This window comes from Passer montanus, unplaced genomic scaffold (assembly GCF_014805655.1).
Source record: "Passer montanus isolate IOZ18808 unplaced genomic scaffold, ASM1480565v1 scaffold52, whole genome shotgun sequence".
Classification (NCBI taxonomy): domain Eukaryota; kingdom Metazoa; phylum Chordata; class Aves; order Passeriformes; family Passeridae; genus Passer; species Passer montanus.
This window is the reverse complement of record NW_024370152.1, coordinates 1,526,467-1,553,050: the sequence shown is the minus strand read 5'-3', so window position 1 is coordinate 1,553,050 and position 26,584 is coordinate 1,526,467. Positions and strand designations below refer to the sequence as shown.

At 37.5% G+C, this 26,584-nt stretch overlaps 1 protein-coding gene across 6 annotated transcripts in view; it reads left to right on the top strand.

Annotated features, from left to right (window-relative positions):
* PIGG (phosphatidylinositol glycan anchor biosynthesis class G) overlaps nt 1-26,584 on the top strand; it is a 72,400-nt gene that overhangs the window by 6,971 nt on the left and 38,845 nt on the right. For 5 of the 6 annotated variants that reach the window (XM_039724064.1, XM_039724065.1, XM_039724067.1 and 2 more), the window contains 5 exons: nt 1,470-1,608; nt 5,188-5,400; nt 13,511-13,728; nt 16,118-16,399; nt 23,448-23,905. In XM_039724064.1, the coding sequence (XP_039579998.1) occupies nt 1,470-1,608; nt 5,188-5,400; nt 13,511-13,728; nt 16,118-16,399; nt 23,448-23,905 (1,310 nt within the window). The remainder of the gene's footprint in view (nt 1-1,469; nt 1,609-5,187; nt 5,401-13,510; nt 13,729-16,117; nt 16,400-23,447; nt 23,906-26,584) is intronic. The other variant, XM_039724069.1, reaches the window with a different exon arrangement.

The following is a 26,584-nucleotide window of genomic DNA, read 5'->3' as shown; positions in this document are numbered from 1 at the left end:
ATTCACAGACTGAAGTGTGTATTCTGTTCTTTGCCTTCCTGGACTATTTCTCAGTGTAGCATTTTTAAGGATTTGGTGGCTGACCTTGGTAACATCTGCTAACAGCGTCTTCTGGGCAGCTGTGGGAAATAACATCCCCTTGATGTGCAGGAAGACGAGAGGAATGCCTGCCAAAGTTCTCTCACTTGTGAATTAAAACAGTTGTTGGTGTGCTTTCTAGTAATGAAATTCTGCAGAAGAAGTAATGGGCACGTGTAGCTAATAGCTCTGATATCCAGAATTATGAAGGCAAACGGAATTCTTAGATATTTGATAAATTCAAATGGAAGTAGTGATCTTAATCTGGGTTTTTTTTGGTTTTTTTTTTTTAATGATAAATGTAGCTCATCTGAATCTGTTTTTAGATTTCTAAATACTAGTTGTGACTTACCTAAGCAGACTAGATACTGAAATACCAAGTCCTAGTTCCAGGTGGCCTGAAGCTCTTTTTATTGTTTGTTTTTGGTTACTGCAATTCAGAATAGCTGATTATGAAATTTTAATGGTATTTTTAATCAAGTGGATACTACTACCTGAAAAGTAAGGTTAAATCCTGTGTGTCGAAGTTCTATGAATGTTACAGTTGTTTTGCTGCTTTTTAGTATCTTGGCTTTTGCCATTTATATTCAAGCCTTTATCTCTGTTTTAGGATACAGATATAATAAAAACAGTTTATTTTTTGGATACAATATGTGCTGGTTATAACTAGAGGTGATACAAAAGTACTTTGTTGTTGAAGGACTGTTAATTTTCTGCCACTTTGATTTGTTAGCTCAGAATTCTTGGACAGGCCTCACTTAAGTTTCTGTGTCTCTATTCAGAAACATACACCTCATTCGACATCATTCTTCGACAATCATTAATGTTTAGTCTTCATTGACTGTCAGATTTAAATCCCAAATCAGTCAGGTTTCAATCCCTAAAGCTCTTGGGAAGCTAGAGACTATTAGAAACAGGATTATTTTTTATATTGAATTGATATTATGTTAGTTAATAATTCAGCATTTACATTAAAACTCAGTGAAGCTGCAGAAATGAAGAGGGGGAATATTTCTGTGTTAATGGTGCTCTTCTGGGACTCCTGATTTTCTTCTCATGGTGTGATAGCCTTTTTTCATCTTCCAGAGAGTTTCTTGTAACTCTGTAAATTCAGGGTTTTTTAAAAAAAACTTTTTTTATGCCTTTTTTTCTTTTTGCTAAGATACTGACAAGTGTGTTAAGATATGAATATGGCTTAACTTTTTAAAATTACTATTACTGAGTTACACTTAATTGCAGTGATCTCTTATTATCTGCCCCAGGGTGAGTAAGTTTCAAAACTGAAGTTAATTTTGAGACATACTCATGTTTGAAAGTGATGAAGATAGTGAAATTATAGAAATTAATTGTGTTTATATGGTAATTTAGATTTTTTTTCCTGTGATTTGCAGGAGGAAGCTTCTCTTCCCAATTTGTTAGTTGTTTGTGGGGACCATGGAATGTCTGAAACAGGCAGTCATGGTGGTTCTTCAGAAGGAGAAGTGCACACACCACTACTGTTTATCAGCTCTGCTTTTGGGAAGAGAAGTGGTAAGGATCAAAGAAGCATGATGTTTTTTAGAACTTAGTTTCAGATGGAATAGAGTTAATTTTCTATTTAGTGGCTGGTACAGGACTGTTTTCTGGATTCAGTATGAGAATAATGTTGATATCACACTGGTGTTTTAGCGTTTACTCTGAATTGAGGACTTTTCTGCTTCCCATGCTCTGCCATTGAGCAAGTGCAAAAGGAGCCATTAAGTAGCATAGGAAGGACATCTGACCTGAGCTGGCCAAAGGGGTATTTAATACCAAGGAACATCATCCCTAGTATATAAACTGGGGCTGCCAGTCACTTCTTGGGGATGGACTGGACATCAGTCAGCAGCGGGTGACAAATTTTATTGTGAATCACTTGTTTCTCTTGGGTTTTATTCTTCCCCCTGTCTTCTTTTCATTACTATTATTATTATAATATTCAGTAATTTTGTTTCAGTTATTAAACTGTTCTAGTCTCAACCCATGAGGTTTACTTTTTCCTTCTCCTCCCCACCAGGATGGGGGGTTGTGAGAGAGTGAGTGGGCTGTGTGGTACTTGGTGTAAGGCTCCAGTAGATACCAATGCATAGTGTACTCTTAATAGGATGGGAACACTACTACTGCATATAGCTGTTGCAAGAATAGCAATAATCATTATGTGTAGATTATAGTTATTATTTTAAGGGAAAAGGGGGAGAGAGAGCAATAAAACCCAAGAGAAACATGTGATGCACAATGCAATTGCTCACCAGCTGCTGATTGGTGCTCAGCCCACCTTCAAGCAACAATCCACAGCCCCCAGTCAACTCCCTCCAGTTTGTGTACTGCCTATGATGCCCTATGGTATGGAGTATTCCTTCAACCAGTTCAGGTCAGCTGCTCCAACTGTGTTCCCTCCCAGCTTCTCATGCTCGCTGGCAGAGCGCAGGAAGTGGAAAAGTTCTTGATTTAGCGTAAGCCCTCCTTACCAACAGCTAATACATCAGTGTGTTATCAAATTATTCTCATACTAAATCAAAAACACAGCCTCTCTACCAGATAATAGGAAGAAAATTAACTGTCCCAGTTGAAACCAGGAGAACACACTGGTAACTGTTAATTTATATTATACTAGAATTCTTTTTGAAAAGTGCTTTGGTTATTTTTACAGTTATTTGGGAAAAGCCCATTCTGTGTGATCTAAAACTCTGGTTTCAGCCAAAGTTAGCATCTGTATCTCGGTGAAACCAAGAATCATAAATCAAGTTTGTAACCAGTGAGAGAATTCTGTATTTCTGAGATGATAATCTTTTACAGCACTGTCCTATCCGAATGTTGAGCGCTAATGAGCTCTGTTGTCAGGATACTGGGCTAAGGGTAAATGAATAGATGTAGATCCAAAATCCTATTTGAAGTGGGTTGAAACTGTGTCATTGGTGGCCAGAATATTTCCTTGGCCTCCATTCTTCTCTCTCAGACAGATGGGATAAAAGAATGAATGACAAGTTCTCATACAGAGTCCTCCAGAAGGAGGAAGAAAACCCTTTGTAGACTAGAGACTATTGGAAATAGGATTACTTTTTAATGTTAAATTTATCTGACCCTTGTGAAAGGATGAGAGGTGATGGCACTAACATGACTATTGATTGCTAAGTCTTAAGGGTAGAAATGGACCATGAGTGTGTTTATGGTATAGGCTGGTTAATTTTATATCATTGATGTGAATTCACATTGTTCTGAAGCTGATTTTCTACTTGTAGATAATGATAAAAAATAAAAACCAGATAGTTAAAGGCAAGAGGCAATAAAGAAATGGAGTGGTTGAGAATCTGTAGTCTATTGTAGAGTTGTACTTAAACTCCTTGACTGAGTGGATTGGTAGAATGCAGTTATACCAGGAGTGAATATATTCCCCAAAATAATACTCCTTCTGCCTTGCATTCTGCCACTTGCTCATTTCCATATGATTTATTTTCTTCTAGAACCTGTGTGCAGAACCTTGATTTATTTATCTTGCTGGAGGTTTCTGCAGCACAGTGGAAGTAGATTTTCCTGTTGTCTGTAAAGCTGTTATTAAGCTATTATATTATGCAATAGAAAGTACTGCTTGAGAAGTCCTTGACCTCTTCTCAGGTCTGTAAACAAAACAAAGTCAAGAGTGGATCAAAGCTCTTGGCTAAATTTTTATTTTATGAATTTCACTAGCATGTGTTGACAGCCAGGCCACAAGAATAGATTCAGTAAATGCAGTCTCCTGTTCATTGGAATTGGTTTCTATGAGGTTTAACCTGAATGAGCAGTTTTTACAATACAGTGAAAAATATCTATTTACCTGTCTTTTGGGAGAGAGTTTGTGATTTCTAATGCCTTTGTAAATATTCAGCAGCTTACTTTTCATTGGTACAGTAATCAGGATTCTAATGACTGCTCCTTATGATCCTACTGTAAACAAAATGTACTGTGGTTAATTTGGTAAACCTCAAAATAGTAATTCTGTGGGCTTTTTGCATTTTGTATGCTGTCAGAGTATTACTTGTATAGCCTTCTACAGAGATGTGTCACCCATGATTGGCTAAATGTGTTTGGTAGTTTGGCTTTTTTTACCAGTTAAGAACTTGCCTTTAAAGATAAAATCTGAAAACTGCTGACATACAGGTACTCATGCAAAGAGGCTTTATGGATTATAGATGGCATTCTGTACAAGTATGGGATTAATCTGAGCTAGATGAGAAATGAGGCAAATTTTAATGCTCTTAAAAGCAGCCTTGAGATGAATAAAGACTATATAGAATTCTTCCTATACTGCATTTAAGTCAAAATACTCAATGCTTGAAGTTACAAAGAGGATGAAATAAAAGCATGTAGAAAAATACCGTTACCTAACTAGTTCTACATGAAAAGAAACAGCTGGCAAAACAATCTTAAACAGAAGGTTCCTTATGTTAATAAAGTCATTCATATCTGTAGATTTCTGTGGGTCTGAAGGCTAACCCTGATAACTGGAGTAAATTAATGGAATCTTATATAGGACTCATTAAAAATCACTGGGTTTGCCTGCATGTAGCCATGGATTTGTAGCCTCAACATTCTTTACCTGATGTCTAATTCTGTTTTCCTAGCAACCTGTTATTAATTAAATCTTGAGCTGTTGTCATTATATGGAGATGCTTCTGGAATGCTGTCAACATTATTTTAGGTTCTCATTCTTTGTTCATATATTAAATTGGCCTACCGTAGTGCTTTCTATTATTTCTAATGTAAAAGTCATGAAATCCTCTCAGGATGTAGGCTGCAATTTGATATTAAGGTGATGTTCTGGACCATCTGTTTTCTTACTTGTATAACATTTATGTCGTGTTTACAGTAGTTGTTAGCATTGAAGAGTGGTGCTGGCTAAGAATTTAATAAATATTGGATTTACAGCAGCAGAAGATAGCAGCTGAAAAAGATCAGTCAACTCTCTGTAGACCACTTAAAATAGCTGATCTAACACCAATTAGACAATTTTCAAACTAATAAGGTGCCAGCTGTCTCTGGAGAAATAGAATGGGCTTCTTATTGAAATACTTATTTTTCTCTCTCTTTTTCTTTCTCTTTTTTTGTTCATTCTAGCTCCGCTAGCCCAACCTGAACATGTGCAGCAAACAGATTTAGCTAGCACACTGGCAATAGGTCTTGGCCTACCAATTTCAAGAAACAGTGTTGGGAACCTTATATTGCCAGTTGTTGGAGGCAAGACAATGAGAGAACAGCTACGTTTTGCGCACTTGAATGGGTTCCAGCTTAGCAGATTGCTGCAAGAGAATACACCTGCATATGAAAAAGGTAAATTAACTAAAAAAATGTTACAGACATATTAAAAGGAGACTGTTTATAAAACAGTTTGGACTTTTAAATTTAATAGTATGGCATCGCACTGCAAGTTAGCTATTCTTTTGAGAGCAGTATTCAGAACCGTTGTACTGAATTCTTTACTGCAACCTACTTTGATACTGTGCTTCTGAATACAGTTTTGTTTTTTTTAATGACTACTAATATTCCTAGTTGGCAAAAGAGCAAAAATAATGATAGCGTAAGATTAAAGTAAAATTGCCAGTGTAGTTAAATCTCAGTGGTTTCATAACTGCTCTTTGTGAGGTGTTCTATATAGGGCACTGACTCTGAGCTATTTGGAGAATTAACACAATGTACTGAATTTTCTAGTTTAAATAAAAAGATGGTTCAAGTAAAGCTGGGAGATAATTTAGGGTAAGTTGTCTTATTATTTCATTTTTATATATTTACTTGGAATGAGAACCTAGACAACAGCTTATTAAAAATTCATGGGGGGTGTGTGTGTATTTGGAGGAAAGAATAAAAAACAAGTAGAAAAAATAAACCAAACATAGCAAAATGTGGTATTTCATTAGGAAGCATGATACAAACCTCAGTATAAATAATGAAGTTAATATGATAATTTTGTGAAAAAAATTGAGTCGGAGGGTGAAGGAGAATATTTTGCCATTGACATTAGAAGATGTTGTCTTAAAGTGACTGTGAAGCTTGTCAGTTGATTTGTAATCTGTTGAATTATTAAAATAACTAGATGAGAATGCAGAGCTGTTTTACAACTAAGAATAATTAAAGTGGATAGCAATGTAGATTTTCACAAAATGATTGTTCTAGGTCAAGAATCAATTATCTTTCAACATCACAGCTTCTAATCATAATTAAACCTTGTCCAGGAATCTCAAGAGAACAAATTCTACTTATAACAACATGCCTATAGCAGAACCCATGCTCCATCTCTTCTGACATTTTTTTTCTGCACAGATTTCTTCACTTAACCTAGTTGTGTCAAGTGAGGAACTTGCCCTGTTGAGGGGTTTCAGGATATGACTATGTTGCTGAAAATGCCATCACAAAACTCCATCTGACAGTATTTCTGCAAACACTGATGAAGCAGGCTGGAGTTTCTACCAGCATCTTGTTTGTATCTTCATTTTAGTTTTACATTTTGTCTGTGAACAGCTTAATTTCAACTTTCATCTGAGAAATTAAAGTCAAAATTGCCGAGGATAAAAATGTGAGAATTTTTTTTGGCGCTTGCTTGTGACTGCAAACTTATTAGAGGTGCTACCATATTGGAAAGAGTTTGGGAGGCAAAGCACCACAATGACTTTCTCTTCTTTCAGTAATGGAAAGTCTCAATAACATGGTGCAAATCAAGGTCCAAGTCATGGTAGCTTTTTTTACAGAGTGAGTCTTAATGTCAATTTCCCCTGTTTCTGTTGACTTCTTAGAGGGATCTTGCTTTTCTTAGAGTTTCTAGATGTGCAAGGCTGTAGGTTAATGCTTGGCTCTGTTCAGTTAAGACTGGCAGGGAAACGGTACATTCTGTTTGTTGAGTGTTGTTTGATTGATGTGGATACTTCAGGCCTAGAAATACTAAAGACAATGTCACTAACTCAGTGACTAATGTATGTAACTCAAGATCATGCACGGATGGCCATTTGTTTTGTATGGCTTTCAGGTGAAGATAAATGCCATCCCACTATACCACTACAGGCACATACACATCTCTCAGGATTCCTCTAGAAAGAGGTTACCTTGCAGAGAAGTTATTATATTCAGTAATCTGATTCATGTTCAAGAAGTTTGCCTGTTTCTTAAAAAAGGTAAAAAGGAGGATCCTAGGAACTCCTTAACCAGTCAACCTCACCTCTGTGATTGGTAAGATCACAAAACATCTTCCTGGAAGACATATTAAAACATATGGAAAACAAAAAGGTTATTGGAAATGACTGACACTACTTTGCCAGGGGCAAATTGTGCCTGGCTAATTTAGTGTCCTTCTATGATGGAATAAATGCATCAGTGGACAAAAGATGTGTCATCTACTTAGATTTCTGTGAGGCCTTTGGTAAGGCCTCCCTGAACATTCCTGATCCTGTTGTTAGAGTGATATGGTTTGACAAATGGACTCTCTAATGAATAAGAAATTGGCTGCATGTCTGTAAAGTCGGTGGCTTATTGTCTGATTGGAAACCAATAATGAGTGGTGATGTAGCAAAAGATGTCTCTATTAACAGGGCTGGCAATGAACGAGAGAATCTTAAAAGCAGCTTCCTGCCGGAAAAATTTTACAATTCTAAGATTTTAAGCTGGGAATATGAGGAGGGAAAATTGATCTTTATGTCAGAGTGGTGACAGGCATGTAGCTGTGCCTGGGAGTGGATGATGAAATAGCTGAGAACTTCTGGGTCAGGATTAGTGCACAGACCAACATGGGCAATATTTTATGGGCATCTAGGGCAGACAGATGGATTGTAAGGAATTTGTAGCTTTTCAGACAACTAGAGGGAGTCTTACTTTCACCATCCATGGTGCTTATGTGGTGCTTCAGCCATCCTGTTGCATTTCAGGCTAGATAACTGGACAGTGAGATGGACTGAAAAGTGGCTCACCTGCTGGGCTCATGTGAATGTGATCAGGAGCATGAAGTCCCCCTGAAGGCCATTGTGATCAATCACAGGGCATGACCCAAGCCAGAACTATTCAACATCATCATCAATGATCTGGCCAGTGGGACAAAGTGGTGTCTTAGCAAGGGAAGGACACACCAGAAATCTGAGAGAAGTGCTTGATGCAATAGGTGGGTCTCTTGCCACTCAGAAGCACTTTGACAGGCTGAAGAAACGGGCTGATTCTGAACCTCTTAAGGTTCAGAAAAGGGAAATGCCAAATCCTGCACCTGGGAAGAAGTAATCCCAATGTATCATAGCAGATTGGGTTTTGACTGACTGGAAACAGCTGGAAGAACCACCACGGCATGACTGGGGACACCAAGTTGATTATCAGGCAGCAGAGCACCCTTGTGAAAGGAGGGACATCCAAGGTGGCATGAGGAGGACAGTCATCCATTGGCCAGTCCTGCCTCTTCTGTCAGCTGTGGTGAGCAGACATCAGGAATCTTGAGTCTGGTGCTGGGCTTCTCACTACCATAATTTTGTGGATATAACATAGTAAGCGCAGTGCATGGTCATGAAGGTGATAAAGGGATTGGAATGTCTGTCGTACAAGGAGGGCCTGAGGGTGCTAGGACTGTTTAGGAGGGGTCTGATCAATGTAGGTAATATATGATGGGAGGGAATAAATAAGATAGGACCAGGGTCCAATTGGTGGTCCTCACAAAAAATTTGGAGGAAACCTTTTTAGGTAAGATTTGTCAAACACTGGAATGAGTTCGCAAGAGAGGTTGTGGAGGCTTCATACCTGTAAATGTTCAAGATCTGACTGGACACAGATCTGAGCAATCTTCTTTAACTCGCCCTACTCAGAACCTTTTAATCTGCATTTGTAGAACATCTGAACACTCATCAGAATTTTACTGACAGCTCTTGGGCTATATAATTTCTGAATTCCACAGACAAGGTCTTCTGCCAGTTTTTTTTGAGTGAAAGAAGCCCCAAAAGACAGTTGGAGTCAGTCATTTGCTTAGTTAGACATCACTCATATTGAAACTGCTGCTGCAGTTTCAAGCTTTCCAATGTGGATTCTCCTCTAATAGCAACTAGTGGATCATAACATTTCAGTTCAATGCTAAGAGAAATGCCTATGACTGTAACTTCAGTTTAAAATGAAAGATATACTTGAAAATGCTTGCAAGGATAGCACAAGTCTTGCTGCTTTTAAAGAAAAAAATTTGACTGTTGAGGTGAAAACCAGTAAGCTCTGCTGAAGGGGAAAACATGGCATTCCTGTCCAGTGCTGTAATTTACAGCACCAGCTGTTGGGACCATGAGGATGATGACTGAGTCAGGAAAAAACTCACCCATTTTAAGCTATGTCATAAAATATACATTCATTTTTGGTGGAATATTAGTTTTCTTCTTAACACAATGAGATAAGTCAGCTGTCAGTTGAGTTGAATCACTGTCAGATGGGAAGGCAGAATGATTTTAACAAGCTGTTTCATAAAGAAGCCATGGATTTCCCTGAATTCAACTGCTCCAATGTTACAAGCAAACTGTAATAATACACGAAAATTTCTTTTCATCTTCAAGTGTGTTTTAAATATATCTATTAATAAATAAAGAGCAGAATGAAGGTAGGTCAGTAACTCTGCCCCTGGGTTTGTTCATATAAACACACATTTTAAAACTTTAGAGGTTGCACAACATTTAATTGGACTTGGGCTTTGCTTGATTAAGGTTCAAAAGAATCCTCACACTTAAACATATCAAGTAAATTAAATTTTACATGAGAAACTTGAAGGTTGACTAAGGCTTTGTTATTTAAAACATATATTTTTGAAACATGCTAATAAATTGTAATGTGAGACATGATGTTTCCTTTTGATAGATGTGGATACATGCAGCTGAAGAAAAAGTCTGAAAAAGGAAAATAAAAATAGCTAGCAAAAATTAAAAAGCTGAAAGAAGAATTATCTAAAAAAACACATTGGGTTTTTGAGCAAGTTTATACCTCAGTGTAAGATTGGCAGCCCTAGGTATTTAGCAATGCTTCCCTCATGTTCTGAACTTCTGAACATGTAGTTGAATGATAAATTAGGGCCTTTTCTTTGAAAGACATTTTACAATGGAATGAAGAGTCATGCTGGAGAGGAAGTTGAATGGTGTTATTAAAATAAGCCCAAGTTTTTCAGTTTGGTACTGATCCTGAAATTGCATTAGATTAAAATAAATTGACTTTTACTGGGACATGTATGTGTTGAAACTGGAGAAGTCACTTTTACATTATTCATTCTTTCTTATACCCCTTTTTAAATGATTGCTGCCTGTCACAGGAACTAAGTGAAATTATTGTCAAACAGATGCTTGCAAAGCTTATCCATCTGGTTATGATAAGACAGTAGTAAGGCTGAAGCACAAATTGCTAATGTAATACTATGCAAGTAAAACATTGCCAGTGCTTGATGAAAAGCTGGGCAAGCTTTCTTTGGATTTTGCTTCAGTTTTGACTTGTTTTTTGAGTATCCTGTATGGGAGTGACTTGCCAGTGTTATCTACCTGTTAGCAAAATACTTCTCCAACAACTTAATGTCCATGATCCTTATTGTTTTATGCTTTCTGCATATAAATGTGCCACTGAACCATATAACTGGTGTTCTCCAATGAAATTTGGCAACCATGGTCTTTTATTCCTGTCTGAAAGATCTTTGAATCATTCATTCATGAGAGTTTGGCTAAAAGTCATCTTTCATAACATGGACGCAATAGTTTTGGTGGGCAGTTAGCATGGAAAGGAGTAGATGAGAAGGAAATAAAAATGCTAAAAGGGCTAAAGAGGGAGACCAGTCAAGAAGCATGAAAAGAGAGCAGAACAAGAGCAGAAGATGTGCAGGGAATTTACTTATGTTTCAAAATATAGCTTGAACTCATTTCAGTCTTCTGTATAATGAAAGTGTGTCATGTCAAATCTCAGTTTGATTAAAGCTCATTTTAGATGATCCTTTATGGATGTCCTCAAACGTATGAATATTTAACTCTTATTTCAAATATACCAAACAAGAAACTTGACAGGCAAGTTAAAAGAATTACAGGAAGCAAATGAAATCCTCTGTGTCACAGGCAGCTACCTTGATATACAGGTGTTTGCTGCTGGCTGGATTGTGCTTTCTGGCAGATCCCTGCAAGCCCCCTGCATAGCAGGGTCAGCATGCCTTGGAGTCTGCTGGAATGCTTGGTAAGGCAGACTGGACATTTTGAGTTAAACATTGCCTTTTAAAATTCTCACCTTGAATTCAGCCCACAGTAAATCATGAAATGTCTTTTGTGATAAAAGACTTGTAAATAGGAAGCACGGTTCTTTCATGACAGTACAGATTGAGAATAGAAATACTTCATTCACCTTCATTCACTTGAAATAAAATTTAAAATGTTACTGGATTTAATAATGTACTTTTGCTGAAAAGACTTAACAAAAAATAAAGTGGTTTTTTTTTCCAAGTAGAATGCACTGTTCATCTACGAGGGGTGAAAAAGAGCTGCAACTTAAGTCTTTATGACACCAAAGTTATTTCTCTCATTGTTTTAATGTTTTTTGTCTGAACCTGTACAGTAGTTCACCCTACTTTTAGCTAAGAAGGGAAGAACTGGACGTTATATAAAATTTCCAGATTGACCTTTTGTACTTAAGTTATCTTTACCTTTCAAGACAAATTGCAGGGAAATAGCAAGTACTATTAGTGTGAAGTGAAATGGAACATCTATTTTTCAGAAAAATGCAGATAAATGTGAATATTCATGCATAGTGTAGTTCCAGTGAGATATGAGTTTCTGAAAGTTATGCTCTTGCTCTCCGTGTGTTATCAACTGAATTTGTATTGTGAATGCATACTGTATTCAATGACCAGTATTTGAAAAGCAGAACCACAGATTAGGTAGAGTTGGACTGGCTCACTGCAGGTTATCTAATCCAACCACCCTGCTCAAGCAGGGTCCCCTACAGCCCATTACTCAGGAATGTGTCCAGACAACTTTTACATACCTCAAGAAAAGGGCTCTGCCACTTCTCCATACAGCCTGTTCCAATGCTCAGCCACCCACAGAGTAAAAAAGTTCTTCCTTGTGTTTAGGTAGAACTTCTCTGTTCCTGTGTTGCCTCTTGTCAACAGGCAGACTCCTGCATCTTGCTGGGCACCATGGAGAAGAGCCTGGCTCCATCCTCTTGACACCCTCCATTCAGATACTGACAGACATTTCTGAGGTCCCCTCTCAGCCATCTCTTTTCAAAGACGAACAGGCCCAGCTCCCTCAGCCTTTCCTCACAGAAGAGATGTTTCAGTCCCTTCATCACATTTGTTGGCGTTCTCTGGACCTGCTGCAGGAGCTCCTTGACTCTCTTGTCCTGAGGAACCCAGAACTGGACACAGCACTCCAGATGTGCCTCACCAGGGCTGAGCAGAGGGACAGGATCACATCTCTCAACCTCCTGGCAATGCTCTTCCTAAGGCATCCTCGGATCCTACTGGCCTTCTTGGTCCCCAGGACACACTGCTGGCTCATGGACAGTTTGTTGTCCACCAGCATCCCCAGGTCCTTCTCCACAGAGCTGCTCCCCAGCAGGTCCCCCCCAGCCTGTGCTGGTATCTGGGGTTGTTCCTCCCCAGGTGCAGGACCCTGAACTTGCCTCTGTTGAATTTCAGATGTTTCTTCTCTTCCCATCCCTCCAGTCTGTCTAGGTCCTTCTGAAGGGCTGCAATTCCTTCTGGGGTATTGGCCAACCCCTCAGCTTTGTGTCATTAGGGAGCTCGCTCGCGGGAGGCCTCTGTGCTCTGTGTCATCCAAGTCATTGGTGAATAAGTTAAATTTCTTTGGACCCAATGTCTACTCTTAGGGGATGCTGCTACTAAGAGGCCTCCAACTAGATAGACTTCACATTGCTGATTAAAACCCTCTGAGTTCTGCCTTTCTTTTAGTTCTCAGTCCACCTTCACCATCCACTCATCCAGCCCGTAGTACCAGCTGATGTGGTGTGTGTGTTGTCTTCTTTGGTGTTTTCCCTTGACATCAGCCATTTGATAATTTCCTACTTAGCTTATACAATGCGTTCTGGATAATGAGTAGTTCTAGTGGGCAGCATTGCTTTCTTCCCGCCCCCCGCATTATCTGAAGCATTTAAATTGTTTGTCCTGGAAACATTTTGTAAAAATGAATGACAAACTTATTTTAATGAGTTTGTCAATTGTTAGAGGTCTTGACAGTTTATTAGGTTAGAATTAATTGCTTTTATTCCAAGTAACTGGTATTGCTGCAGAAAGATAGTGTAATGTTGCAGAAAGACAATGTAACCTGTGAAAAGATTTTCAACTGGCATAGTAATTATATATTTTTATACGTTATACAAGTACATATAAAAATATGATTACATCTCCGAGTAATCTTTGTTCATGGATCCTCTTGCTTCTTTTCTTTTCTCTCCTTCTCTCCAGATCCTGGATATGAGCATTTTAAGATAGCAGAAAAATCCCATGGTAATTGGATCAAACTGTATTTAGAGGGGAATAATTCAGAAATACTCTTAAATCTTGGCAAGAAGGTCCTGAAGCAATACTTAGAGGCTCTCAAGACTTTGAGTTCTTCGTTAAGCAAACAAGTGGCACAATATGACATGTATTCGATGATGGTGGGGACTGTGATCATTATGGAGGTATGAAAATAGATCTTTCTGTGTAAAAAGTTAAGTGCACAAAACTAAAGTATCTTGGTGTTGGATATGTAATGTATACGCCTAATAATATTTAAAATTACTGAATATGGGTTCTTAGGGTTGGCTGACATTCTGCTTGCATAAGATTAATACTCTTTTTAAAGTAAAATCTGGCCTTTAAAATGATTCAAGAGCGCTTTTGATATGAATTACTTGCGTTTTAGTGTAGCTAGTTACAGTAGATATGCAGATGTGCTACAACTTCAATTACTCCCATATTAGTTAACCTTCTATTTTTGAGTAGCTTCACTGCATTAGGGAAAAAAAAACAAGTCTGGCAAGTAAATCCCTAGCTGTTCCTCTTTATCTAATATTGAGTATAGCTGCTCCAAGCAGACAATACCTTATATGGAAAAATTCTCACAGTTCCAGGAATTGTTCCTTGTACAGATAGATTTAGAGCCCTAAAATAAATACTTGCTGTAGGGTTACCTCTTCATGTCTCCTGTAGTTACAAGGATAAGATATATCATATCTTTAATTTTAAGTGGATCTGTCCAAGAGATGATTTGGGGAAAGTTTGAGTGCTGGGTCTGCCTTGTCTCCCATGCATTATCTCTGCATACAGAGTGCCTCTGAAAGGGCTGTCTGGTAGACTGCTCAGTGGGGTTAGTCACTCTGCTGATCGCTTCACAGGAATGAGTTCCATGGTGCCCTTGCGTAGATGGGATGGTAGGTTCTGTTCCTGCTCTACAGATGGAAGGTCTGGAGGTGGACAAAGTTCAGTGCAAAGGTGAAGGTGCATATCTTCCTTTGTTCCTTTGTTTTCAGAACCTGTGCATTCAAGCTGTTATTTTAGATCTGAAGCACTCGATTTTTTTTTTTTTGAACTGCAGTTGTAGATACTTACTATTTCTGGAAAACAAATCTTAGGTGTTATACACAATCAGTTCTCATCAAAGAAATATGCAGCTACTAACCACAGAAATTTTTGTTGAGGAGTGTATGCTCAGCGTAGCTGTAAGACTCCAGCAAAATGGCTGGAGTTATTTCTTTTCTCCAGTGCAACACTAAAGAAACTGCCTTGCTCTCCAAAATGTTTTTGTCTTGATATTGATTTTCCACCTTCACTGAGTAAATAAGAGTAGAGAAACTCAGATGTCTCTTCAAACTACACTATGCTATAGATGCTGTTTGTCCTGTATTTCAGATAAGGAGAATACCTCTGAGAAGTGAACTGATAACAGTGAATTAGTTCAAAAGACCTAAATTTAGTTTGGTAGATACCTACAGTTTGTGCATTTTCCTGCCATGAGTGCTTTAATTGTAAGTGATGGGCTGAAATGTAGGACTTAAGCCAGTGTGATACTCGAAACTGCATATTTTCATAACCAAATGAAATACGCAGTAGAATATGAAGAAATAGCAGACTATTGCAATACTTTTTTTTTTTCTACTTTACAATGTCTCACTATAGTGTGGGAAAAATTTTAGGCATAGGTCTTCACAAGTGACAGTGAAAGATTACAGATTTACAGGGGTCTGATATAGTTGGTTTTGTTTTGATTTGTTTTAATCTTGCCCTAGCACTAGCTGATTGAGGTCAGTCTAGTCCTAGCTCCTTCTCTGCAGCTTGCAGACATTTTAGCATGTGGCTGAAATTTCCGTCTTTTTGGTAAAGATTTGTATATGAGTAGCAGAAAGTTTCTTTGTGTTGTTCATCTCTGCTGCCACAGTTATGTAAGAGAAAACTTAGAATTCTGTGCAATCTGTGTGCAGGTCAGAGCAAAGTGAAAGTAAAACCAATAAATTCAGCTAAGGTAGGGAGAGATACAAGAAGTAAATACTGGGAGAATTCATAAGCTAGAAATTCAGCATACACTTGTGTGATGGTATGAGAACCTCCCCTAGTTTGGGAAGCTGTTTAGCTCAGCAGGATCTCATACATATGTATTTCTCATACAGGAAATAAATTGCCTTTGACAGAGTGTATTAACTTCAGGCATTTACAGGTGACAAACAATGGGTCAAATTTGTTTGCTTAGGAACTATTTTGATACTGGGAATTCAAGATCTTTTACAGGGAATGAAGGTCATACATATCACTGGTTGCCACAGGTGAGGAGGCAAATGATGAGTTATTAAACTTGGGAACTTGTGAGTTTAAGCCCTTAATAAATGAAAAGACAATACTGGATTCTCCCATTTATATGGTAATATCTTACTGGGGGAAAAGAAATCCGACATAATTCTTCACAGGTATTTTTGATATAGTATGCATATTAACAGATTGACATGGATGACAACAGCATGATTTTTTGTGTGAATTCTTACTGTATGCTTTAGCTAAGCCCAATTTTCAAAGTATTAATTCTCCTTTTTTTTCTAGGTTCTGATACTGCTTTTGCTCAGTGTTCCAAAAGCCTTGAGCAAGCAGGCAGAATTTGAGGTGCCCCTCTCCCCTCCACTGTTCTCTCTGCTGTTTTACTTGATGTGTCTGATGCTGTGTGCTGTTCATGTCATTGTATGCACATCAGCAGAAAGTTTGTGTTATTTCTGCAGTATGTCCTGGTTAACAGCAGTTGGAGTGATGATGTTGATATCTGCACTCATGTGTGGTATTTTATCTGCTATTGCAAAGATCTTTGAGAATTACAGACTTCCACCAAAGGTAAGCACGTGCATTAATTATGGTTCAAAATGTTTTATCTTTCATATACTGTGTTTCATATACTGTCTTCTGTCTTTCATAATATTGTCATTTAAAATTTTGTTTTCTTTGTGTGTGCTTAAAGAAATTCTTACGAAGAATTCTTTGTAATGTAATATGAATATGTATTATTATTTAAAACTGTGATTGAAATGTGTTGTTGTCCCTGTGGCATGATACCAACCTGATGAAGATCTAAGAAGTGCTTTTTTTGACAGGATTTGAAGAATTTTTTAAAATACTGTACAGTATTTTTCAGTTGACTTTATGAGATTGGAAGCATATATATGCCTTGTATAAATCCTATGCTTTTACATAGTTAGGTTTCACAATTGCAATTAAAGCAAGATGTATAATACTTTACAACAATATGAACAAAGGACAAGTGATGATACAACAGACAGTAATGCTCTAAGAAGAATATAATTTTCCAGTATACCTTTTCTTGTATTGGTGTTATTAAAGTTTGGGGTTTTAAAAAAATAATTTTGAAAATGCAATAAAGGGAGATAATTTAATCTGGTTTTTTTTCTACTTTTTAAGCTTAAGAAATAGAGTTTGTTAAAATATTTTGCATTTCTTGGTGTGAGGAATTACCTTCTGTATATTACTTGATGAGTTTTATTGTTGTGTTCAGTAGAATACAGGTAATTCCAAGGAAAGAGAGTTTGCAATGTCTTTTCTTCCACTATGAAACTTAGTGTGCCAAGACCTGTCAGTCACACCATGAAATCAGTTTCTAGCTGTTTTTTCTACTGCTTGTTAGTCATATTTTTCAAAGGTCTCTGATGTTCAATAGCTTCACTGCTCATAGTACTCCATTTGATGGTGCAGCCTCTGTGTAGTACAGTCCTTCATCAATCTGTGTTTTCTAGAATCAAGCTTGGGGATTTAGTACCTTTTTTTTGAGTGTCTGACAAAATATGGCAAATACCTTGCTTTTATGATATGACAACATGCTCTATCAAGGAAAAAAGCCCGCTTTCTGACTTGAAGAAACATTTTGTAACAGCTGTATTTCTTACAATTCAGAAAATTCAGAATTCCTGAGTGAAGATTAATTTTGCATTCTGTGCAGATATGTGCTGTAATTCCTGAGTGTAGATTTAAATCTAAATTCTCATAAGCAGGGTTGCTAATATATTTTATTCAAACTATACCAGATTATAATTTTGTTTCCATAATTTCTGACTAGGTGCTTTTTTCTTAGAAAAAGAATAACAATATAATCTTGAAATAATTATTAATGCTCCAATGTAGAAATCTCACATGTACTTGGTGTGCAATGACAAACGCAACTATGAAAGATAAACTTGTTTTTCATCTTTTTACTAGTTTTTCTAACTTTAGTAAACAGTAGAAATCTAAATACGATGAATTTTGTAGACCTGCATAAAATTTACATACATGCCACCTCAATAGCATGGACAGCAATTACAACAGATGATACATTTCTTCTCCAGGTGGATAGTCTCAAAGAATCACAGAATGATAGAATGGTCTGGGTTGGAAGGGATAGGAAAGATCATCCCGTTTCAAATCCTTTCCATGGGCAGGGACACCTTCCACTGGACCAGGCTGCTCAGAACTCTATCTAGCCTGACCCTGATGGGGCATCCACAGCTTCTCTGGGTAGCCTTTTCTAGTGTCTCACTACCCTCAGATCATCTGCTTCAAGTTGATAATACACAAATGAGATTTTCAGCAATGTTTTCCGGGTTTGTTCATATGTTTGTTTTTCCAGGGCTGGGGCAGGTAGATATAAAAAATACTGGATTCTTCATCCCAGGTTGGTCTGTGATCATATTCCCACCTGAGATATATCTGAAAATGTGGAAGCTTAAGTATATCTCAGTGAAGTTTAGGAAATAGTAATTCTGGTTGGGCAGACATGACTTTGTATTCAGACCAGTAGAAATAGATTTTTGTCATCCTGTCTTCACTCCTATCCCATGGGTGACTGAATTACTGGATGTATCTCATTGCATCAGTCAGGGAGGCTTTGCTGCCTCTGTTCAAATTCCAAAGAAAGCTTGAAATATTCCTTTGGTTTAGTTAGTATGTGCCTTCATTCCAGATATGTGTAAAAGCAGTGATTTGGTTCTGAATAACATTTTTATCAGTCTCAAGACTGTTGTAGAATGATGTAGTGGGGTTTTTTTTGGGATCTGCTTAGACAAATACAGAGCCTGGAGAAGGTGAAAGGAGCAGTGTATCAATCTGGTCCTGCTTGTAATGCAGATGTGTTCCAAACATTCATCTCCATCTTTCATCCCCTTTCCAGTAGAATGCCTAGGTTTTGGGGGGGAAATGGCTTTTTTTTATATGCTGTGTGTTGATCTTGAGGGCCTTCTCTGCTAGTTGTGAGTATCACTTATGCTAAAATATCTCTGAATCAAAGTGTTTTGTGACCTGTGCATCTCCACGTTGCGAATCTGCCTGTGGAGTCCACTTCTGAAAGAATTCTGAAGGCCTTGTCTTCTGATGGTGGGAGTACAATCTTGGCCTTTCTGGTTCAAAAAAAAAAAGCTAAAAAGCCTTTTCTAAGCTCAAGCTAGACGATAAAATGTAGGTATTCTAAAAGTAATTAAGATAAGCTCTCCTGTTAATGGCTTCAGAGCTTTTTTTCCTTCAAATTGTTTCCGTTCACTTCTAAAGATTTCTCTGAAGTGCTTCTCATTTGTAATGCCTTTTTTTTCCCCACTGTGGCTGAATATAGAAACTGATTACCAAGTTCATGAATTTTCTGAAGACCAGTGCAGGCAGTGTTAGCATCTGCTTCCTGACTGTTATTTATAGATTCTGATTGCTGTGTTTCTAGCAGAACCAGTCCCTTCTTTTAATGATACTTCAGGCTTTAAATAGTTCTGCAGCCATTTATGAATTCCAGAAAATTGTTGAAAATTTTAACTTCTTGTTCATAGTTTCACTGTAATTGCTTGGTAGTTGATTTAAGCACGATATTTACTACTATTAATTGTGGGGGGGTTTTGTGCTGTTTCTCATAGAAATAAAAACGAACAATTTTTTTGCACCTAGAATACAGAAGTTAAAGCTTGTCAAGTAGAGGTCTCGAGAATTTTCATTATGCAGCATTACAGTGGGTTTTTATCACATCTACAAAATGTCATTCTTTCAGTTTATTTTAAAGCACTTTTTCATTTAACAGTATTTTTGATTTTCCTCCTTTTTTATATATTCTTGATGAATTGAACAATGTTACATTTTTGTGCAATTGTACTTAAAATATTTTTGGCATTTTCTGTCTTGGGGAGAAAAAAGCTGTTTGGGTGGTGTCTTTACCAGATAGCATTCAAAAATTATCCCAAAGTGCTGTGAAAATGTAGGAGCAAGTGTGATCTGTAGTACTTTGTCATGGAAGAGTAACAATCATAGAAAATCATGGGTTCAGGGAGCTCAAGTATCAGAAGGGAATATAATGATAAGTGTTAAAATTGTGAGAGATGGTGAGCATGAAAAATAAAATGTTTGTCATCTGAAAAATAGTTGCAGAATTTCTCAGGCATTAACTGTAGATGGTTAATCAATCACACCACAAAAATAAATGGTAACCAGAATAAGACTCAGAACACAGACTGCAGGAGGCTTTATTTCAAAGTGAAGAAATTTCAAAATTTAATGCTCAAAGGTGCATCTACTCTCATTTATGTACTGACATGTTTGCAAGCTAGCAAGGTACGTTCAAAGATAGGGCAGAGAGGTCAGTTTCTGTATTGCTTAAACATTAGTGCTGATACATCAGTTGTTAAAGTTGCCTTGGCTTGGGAGATGATACGTTTACATAATTTGAAGCCTGGCATATAAAGATTTCTAAACAAAAGCTTCTGTTTTAAGTTTTTTTGCCAAGATACCAAGCAGACTGGGAGTCATACAGGTTTTTTAGTATCTGGAGTGTCTGCTGAGTTCCTCAGGGCTGGAAATGTTCAGCAGCTGGAAAAACAGAGCTGTAAATATCACAGTAAGACCTACATTTCAATGTCTTTACTAAGGTCAGACTGTATATGACACCATACTCGTGGCATTCATAAGAAGGCACAGTTAATATATAAGGGATTAGAAGTAAATTGTAGAAATTCTTGATGAAGGTATTTCTAGAATTTTTAGGATTATCAAGGCTCAGGAGATTATAATTTACATCATAATTTTAAATTTTGCATAGTGATTTAACTCTGATCTGAAATGTGGTTTGTCAGTAAATGTCATTGGATTTTAATCCTTTGATGTAAATGTAGGAGTAACTTTTTTCTCTTTTCACTGAAGTTATGAGAGACAAGCAGGCAAGAAATACAGATTCCTGATCCTGGGACATTTCACATTAATGCCATCATTTTAATGAAGTGTTTTTTTTTTTTTATGTTCCCCACTGATAATGCATCACTTCTTCAGTTTTCATATCAGTTGCTGACAGAAAGCAGATACAAGAGACCAATCCTTCTATAGATTTTATGTTATGTCTTACAAAGAAGACAAATTATATCAAAGACTTGTTCATTCTCATTTATTTAGGATCTCAGATTCCTTTATCTCTGCAAGCCAATGGGGCTTACATGCTCATTTATTTAGTTAGGCAAGATCTTTAAGGTCAGCATGATAGAATTATTGGAATTTAAACTTGCTGAAGATCCGTCATATACTGTTCTTGTCCCAGCTTTGTGAATTTCATGCTCTTTGGTCTTTGCAGAGACTACCTTGTCCTTTTGTTCCAAATACCAGCTTATGGTATTTGCTTTTCAGAATAGAGTACTAAACAAACCTGAGTGGTCTTTAGAACATCAAAGAAATTTCAAATGCTAGTAAATTTAGACTGAACCTGGGCATTTTTTTTCTGATTATTGGTATTTTTCCCCCCATTATTGTTGTGTGTAAGCTCATGGGGACTTTTTTGGTTGTGTGGGGTTTTGTTTGTGAGTTTGTTTGTATTGTTGTGTTGGGTTTTTTAAAGTTAAATGACTTTTATGTAATGTATGCTTTAACAACACAAGAAATGAAGATGTGAATAGGTCATAATTGTAATTATAGCTCCTGCATTCTTTCACATACATCTCATTAGGTTTCAATTTTGCAGAAGTTTTTTTTTCCCTAAAGCAAAATTCCTAATAATGTTAACTATCTTCTTGCATCATGTGTTTGTTGTCTTCTCTGTGTTACATTGTTCTGCTTATTGAACAAAAATACATATGCTGCTGTCAGTAAGTTATAAACACAAGTGATGCTTGCATTGAAGATGCTCAGAGATACTTGTATTGTTTATACTTGCTTTCTTGTTATCGCCTCAAAGGTCAGTTTGGTTTGATTTTCATGTATTAACATGACTTAAACCGTGCAGGAATTGTAGTACTCTGTGCATCTTTTAGTTTTAGTAGGTTCTTTGTGAAATTTATCCCTGTGAATATTCAAGATTTTTTTAAAGTTCGTTCATAGGTCAATTGTAGGAGGATGATGTAGTTAAAATACGCAGTTAAAGAAATGAATGTGAAAGTAGTTTCATAGATCTTTGTTCTGAAGTAAAAAATGGCATACAGTAATTTCAATCTGGCTTTTAAATTTTTGTTTCATTAGGTGCTTAAAATATGTTTTAAGAGGTTCTCCATAATATTCTGTAATAGTGCAAAATTAGATAAACTAGAATAGTAATGTATGACAGTGTATTGATAGTGTCTTTCACAAAACCCTTCAAAAGCATGTATCTTGTTATTTGTTAAGGTATGCTGGGAAGCTCCTGGTGGTTCCAGTGTCCTCTGGTTCTTGCTTTTACTTGCCCTGGTCTCAAGTTTTTGACATACAGACTTCTCCCCAGCTACTTGCAGTGGCATCTTGAAATGCCCACAGGAGGGACAGGGAGTGGGGCTGAACAGAAGATAGGAGAGGACTTAGTAGTTCAGGGTAGGCCACAGTGACCAGGCACAGGGCTCTGTCAGAGATGCGTACTGACTCCTACTTGTACATAACTGAATCCTTTCTCCTTTCCCCTCTTACTTTGCCTCTGTTTCCAGCATGTTCCTCATCACCCCCTCTTCCCCAGCCTTGACACTTTCTCGAAGCTCTCTCTAATGATTTGGTACAGATGCACAGGTGCTATCAGATATCTGTAACACCCATGTACTGTCATTTCTTCCTTATCTGTTAGGGCTCTTCAGAGCTATCCCTGTGATTTCTTACTGGCCTGTCAATTAATGGCTGAAGAGCTTTGGTCATCATTATCATCCTTAGTGCATACTTACCATGGTTGTGTCTCTCTGTGGTCTTTTTATGGCTTTCTCCGTGTGCTGAAATGGTTCTTTACCTGATAACAGCAATAAACTGGGTACTCTTAACTTCCTCATGCCCTTCTCTTCAGCCCTGTCATTGAAGATAGTAATGGTAAGGCAATTCCAGTTAGCTGCTGAAAACAGAAAATTGAGCTAATGAAGGCATTAGACAAAAAATATTGTGGTTTTAGATAAGCACAGTTTGTAAAGTAAATAACAGATGGGTAAAGGTTTAAAGTAGATTTTATGATGAAAGATGCATTACAAGCTAAACAAGGTTAAAGGGTGCCATCAAGCAGTAACTCTGTTAACTTGAATAGTGAAGGCTGTCACCGTATTGAGTTGAAGATATCACAGATTACAACTACTAGAGAATTACCTATTGTCTGTATCTCAAGATTTGTGCTGGATTTCCATTTTTGCTTCCACAAATATGCAACAGGGCATGAACTTCTTTTGAACCTTCTGTTACAGGGTGGTAGGCAATCTTAATCTGTGCAGTTGTGATGATTATTCATAGAGAAGTTTTATTCCTTAAACAGAATGCAGTTTTAAAAAGTTATTACTGTGTTGTAGTGCTGAGTATGTGTCACTGAAATGTTGAGATTTCTAACGATAGAAATAAGTTATCCTGCTATTTATTTTGTTTTCCCTGTAAATTGCTGTAAGCACATTATGAATACTTACAAGTGAAAGTTTTATATACTCTTTCACCACTGCTTTTTTTTTTCCCCCCCCAGAATCCTGTCATGTCCAGTTATAACTGGTCAGAAATAGATGTCCTGATTCTGGCTGGAACAATTGGCCATGTTTTGAGTTTGGGGGCAAGCAGTTTTATAGAAGAGGAACATCAAACCTGGTATTTTCTTATCAACACACTTTGTTTGGTGCTGTGTCAGGAACTTTGTAGAAATAATTTTCTTCTGAAAGACCATGACCCTCAACATAACACCAATGTGAAACAAAATTTTGATAGTATTGGGGAATCCTCTGATTGTAAGAATATAGACATTCCAGCAGCAAGTAATTCAAAAGTGGGCAAGGCCACCTCTTCATCTGAATTCATAAAAGGATCAGATAAGTGGATAAGCTTAGCAACTCCATGGATCATCCTTATTTGCTGTCGGCTGCTTCGATCCTTGAATCAGACAGGTGTTCAGTGGGCTCATCGGCCAGACTTTGGACACTGGTTGACAAGGTGGGTATCTGATTTACTGTCACACTTTCTGTCTTATTTAAATGTTAATATGTGTTTAATTTGATGAAATATGTATTTTTCTTTATGGTCTCTGATCAGAAAGTGCTGCAAACGTACAAAGCAGATAAATGATGAAGTGACATAAGGAATTTTTCATTTCTATTTCATGCAGGAGTAATTATTTGTGTACTATCAATAGTTTATAATCTTTGCCCTGCACCATGACTTACCTAATGAATGCCAATTATACATTATAGGTTTATCAGAAGCAAAAAGTAAATATTTTCCATGTGTAAGTCCATAGTGTCTGGTTTGAAAAATTAAAAATCACTTAATAGAATTAAACTTTTGAAATTAAGGCAGGAAGGTTCTGCATAATTCCAAACTTTATGAAGTCACAGAAGAAGCTGCTACACGTAGAATTCTTCCTTGTCTATTGCATGCTTGTAATGTGTGGGTGAAAAGCTGAAGGAATTTATTAAGTGTAATATGATAAACAAGAAAGAGAATTTTTTATAACTGGAAGTACAGCAGAGAAGGGCTTCTGCTTTTCTAAAGCCTTTCAGTATTTTTAAGAACTAAAGTTATTATTCAGTGATACTTAAACTGTCTGATGTACTCATGGTTAGTGGATGGAGATGCAATACTTTTTGACTGTCTAGTCAATGTTTTGCAAATAGCAGATGAAGAGGCTCTGCTGTGTAAGATAAATAGATTTCTTGCCAGTATTTTACAGCACATGGATGAAATGTCATTCATCATTCATTAAAAATGACATGAGCAAATGGACTAATATGAGACTTGTTATTTATTGGCAGCCTCACAGATAAAATGCTAATTGCAGTGACAGGCATAAGTGCTGAAAGACATGAGTTATAAGGGAATTTATTGCATTATAGCGGTTGTTCTATACCAGAGTTTTCACCATGCATTTCTGCTCTTGAGATGAGGAAATGAGGAAAAAAATGTTGTGTTTCCTACATCAAGTCCATATGACAGATAACTCACTCCTTCATTATGAGCTAAGCCAATGTGTGAGTAGGATGAGGTGTGATTTCTTGTGACTGTGAGGATTTTTACAATTAATCCTGAGCATCTGCAAAAGATTCATTTGCCCATAATGTCCTGAGCCACATTTTTGTCTTCAGACCGTCAGTCCTTCTCTTTGGAGTGTGCTGGTGCCACAAGGCCATGAAACAAAGACCTAATACTCCTGCAGCTGAAAAATTCTGTTTGTTTCAGATACATACTTTTACTCATGTGATCTGCCAGAGATGTTTATTTACTCTTGGAAATGTTACCAGACTTCTAAAAATTGTGTGTGCATGTATGGACTTAACTTTTGAAGATCCTGTCTTGCTTTATTGTGCTCCCACCTCTGATTTGTTGGCGCTAAGTATTCCTGGAAAGCAGCTAAACCTTTTGTCTTGGCCTGTGGGGGTCGCAGGGGGATAACACAGATGGAGTGTAGACTGCAGATAGAGCAGGTGTTTCCTAATTTATAACAAAAGTGGGAAATCCTATATGCCCAGCTCTAACACTAGTTGCCTGTCAGGAACTTCCAAGCAACCCATTCAGGTAAACCCAATGATTTTTACATCTGTTTCCGTTTACTCTGGTTGTTTTGGTGGTTTTTTTTGGTTTAGTTTTGTGTTTTGGTTTTGTTGTTGTGGGGTTTTTTTTTGGGTTTTTTTTGTTTTGTTTTGGTTTTTGGTTGTTTTTTTTTTGTTGTTGTTGTTTGTTTGTTTTGTTTTGTTTGTTGGTTAGTTGTTGTTGAGGAAGGAGAGGGGAGAAGGGAGAGAGGTTTCTATTTTTGTGTTTGGTTTTTGTCCCTGTGAATTGGAATTCATGTGAATTTGAATATGTCCATTTCTCTGTACTGGAACCATGGTTGAACGAACCAGGGTGAGGAATAACCTTCCTCTGTCTTCTGGTATGGTTCTGCATATGCAGCTCCACAGGCTGTTGGTTGTCTTTGTTACAAGGGCATGTTGCAGGCTGATTGTTGAGTCAGGGTCCACCCTGGTATTTGGAGTCACCTCTGAGAATATGACCAGCCTCCAGTCTGTCCTGGTACGTGTAGCCATTCCTTCCAAGGTGCAGGACTTTCCTCTTGGGCTCACTGAACTTGATAAGATCCCTGGTGGGCAATTTCTCCAGGCTGTCAAGGAGCCTTTGAGTGTCAGCAGACCCACCTACGGTACCAAGCACCCCTCCCAGCTGTGTATTGTGGGCAGACTTGGTGAAGGGGCGCTGCCCCATCGCCCAGGTCACTAGTGAAGACATTAAGCAGTGTGGGCTCCGGTGTGGGCAATGCCCAAATCCTAGGGTTGACAGTTAGTGACTGCCCTCCAGGTGGACTTGGTGCTACTAATGGCAACTCCGTGAATGCAACGTTTGAGTACTTTTAAGTCTGCCTGACTGTCCACTTTTCTAGCATGAGATTGCCTATGGCAGTGTTATGGGAGATGGTGTTAAAAACCTTGTTAAAGCACAGATAAACAACAATGCCTTCTTTGTGCTCTTCCAGTGAGCTTGTCTCACCACAAAATCTGTCAGGTTGATAAAGTATTCTCCTTCATAAAGCCATCACAACCCTATTATTAAAACTGTCTGCCTCCCCCTTCAGTAAGGCTGAAGTACAGCAGCTAGAGATCAAAACAAAACCATCAGAATTTT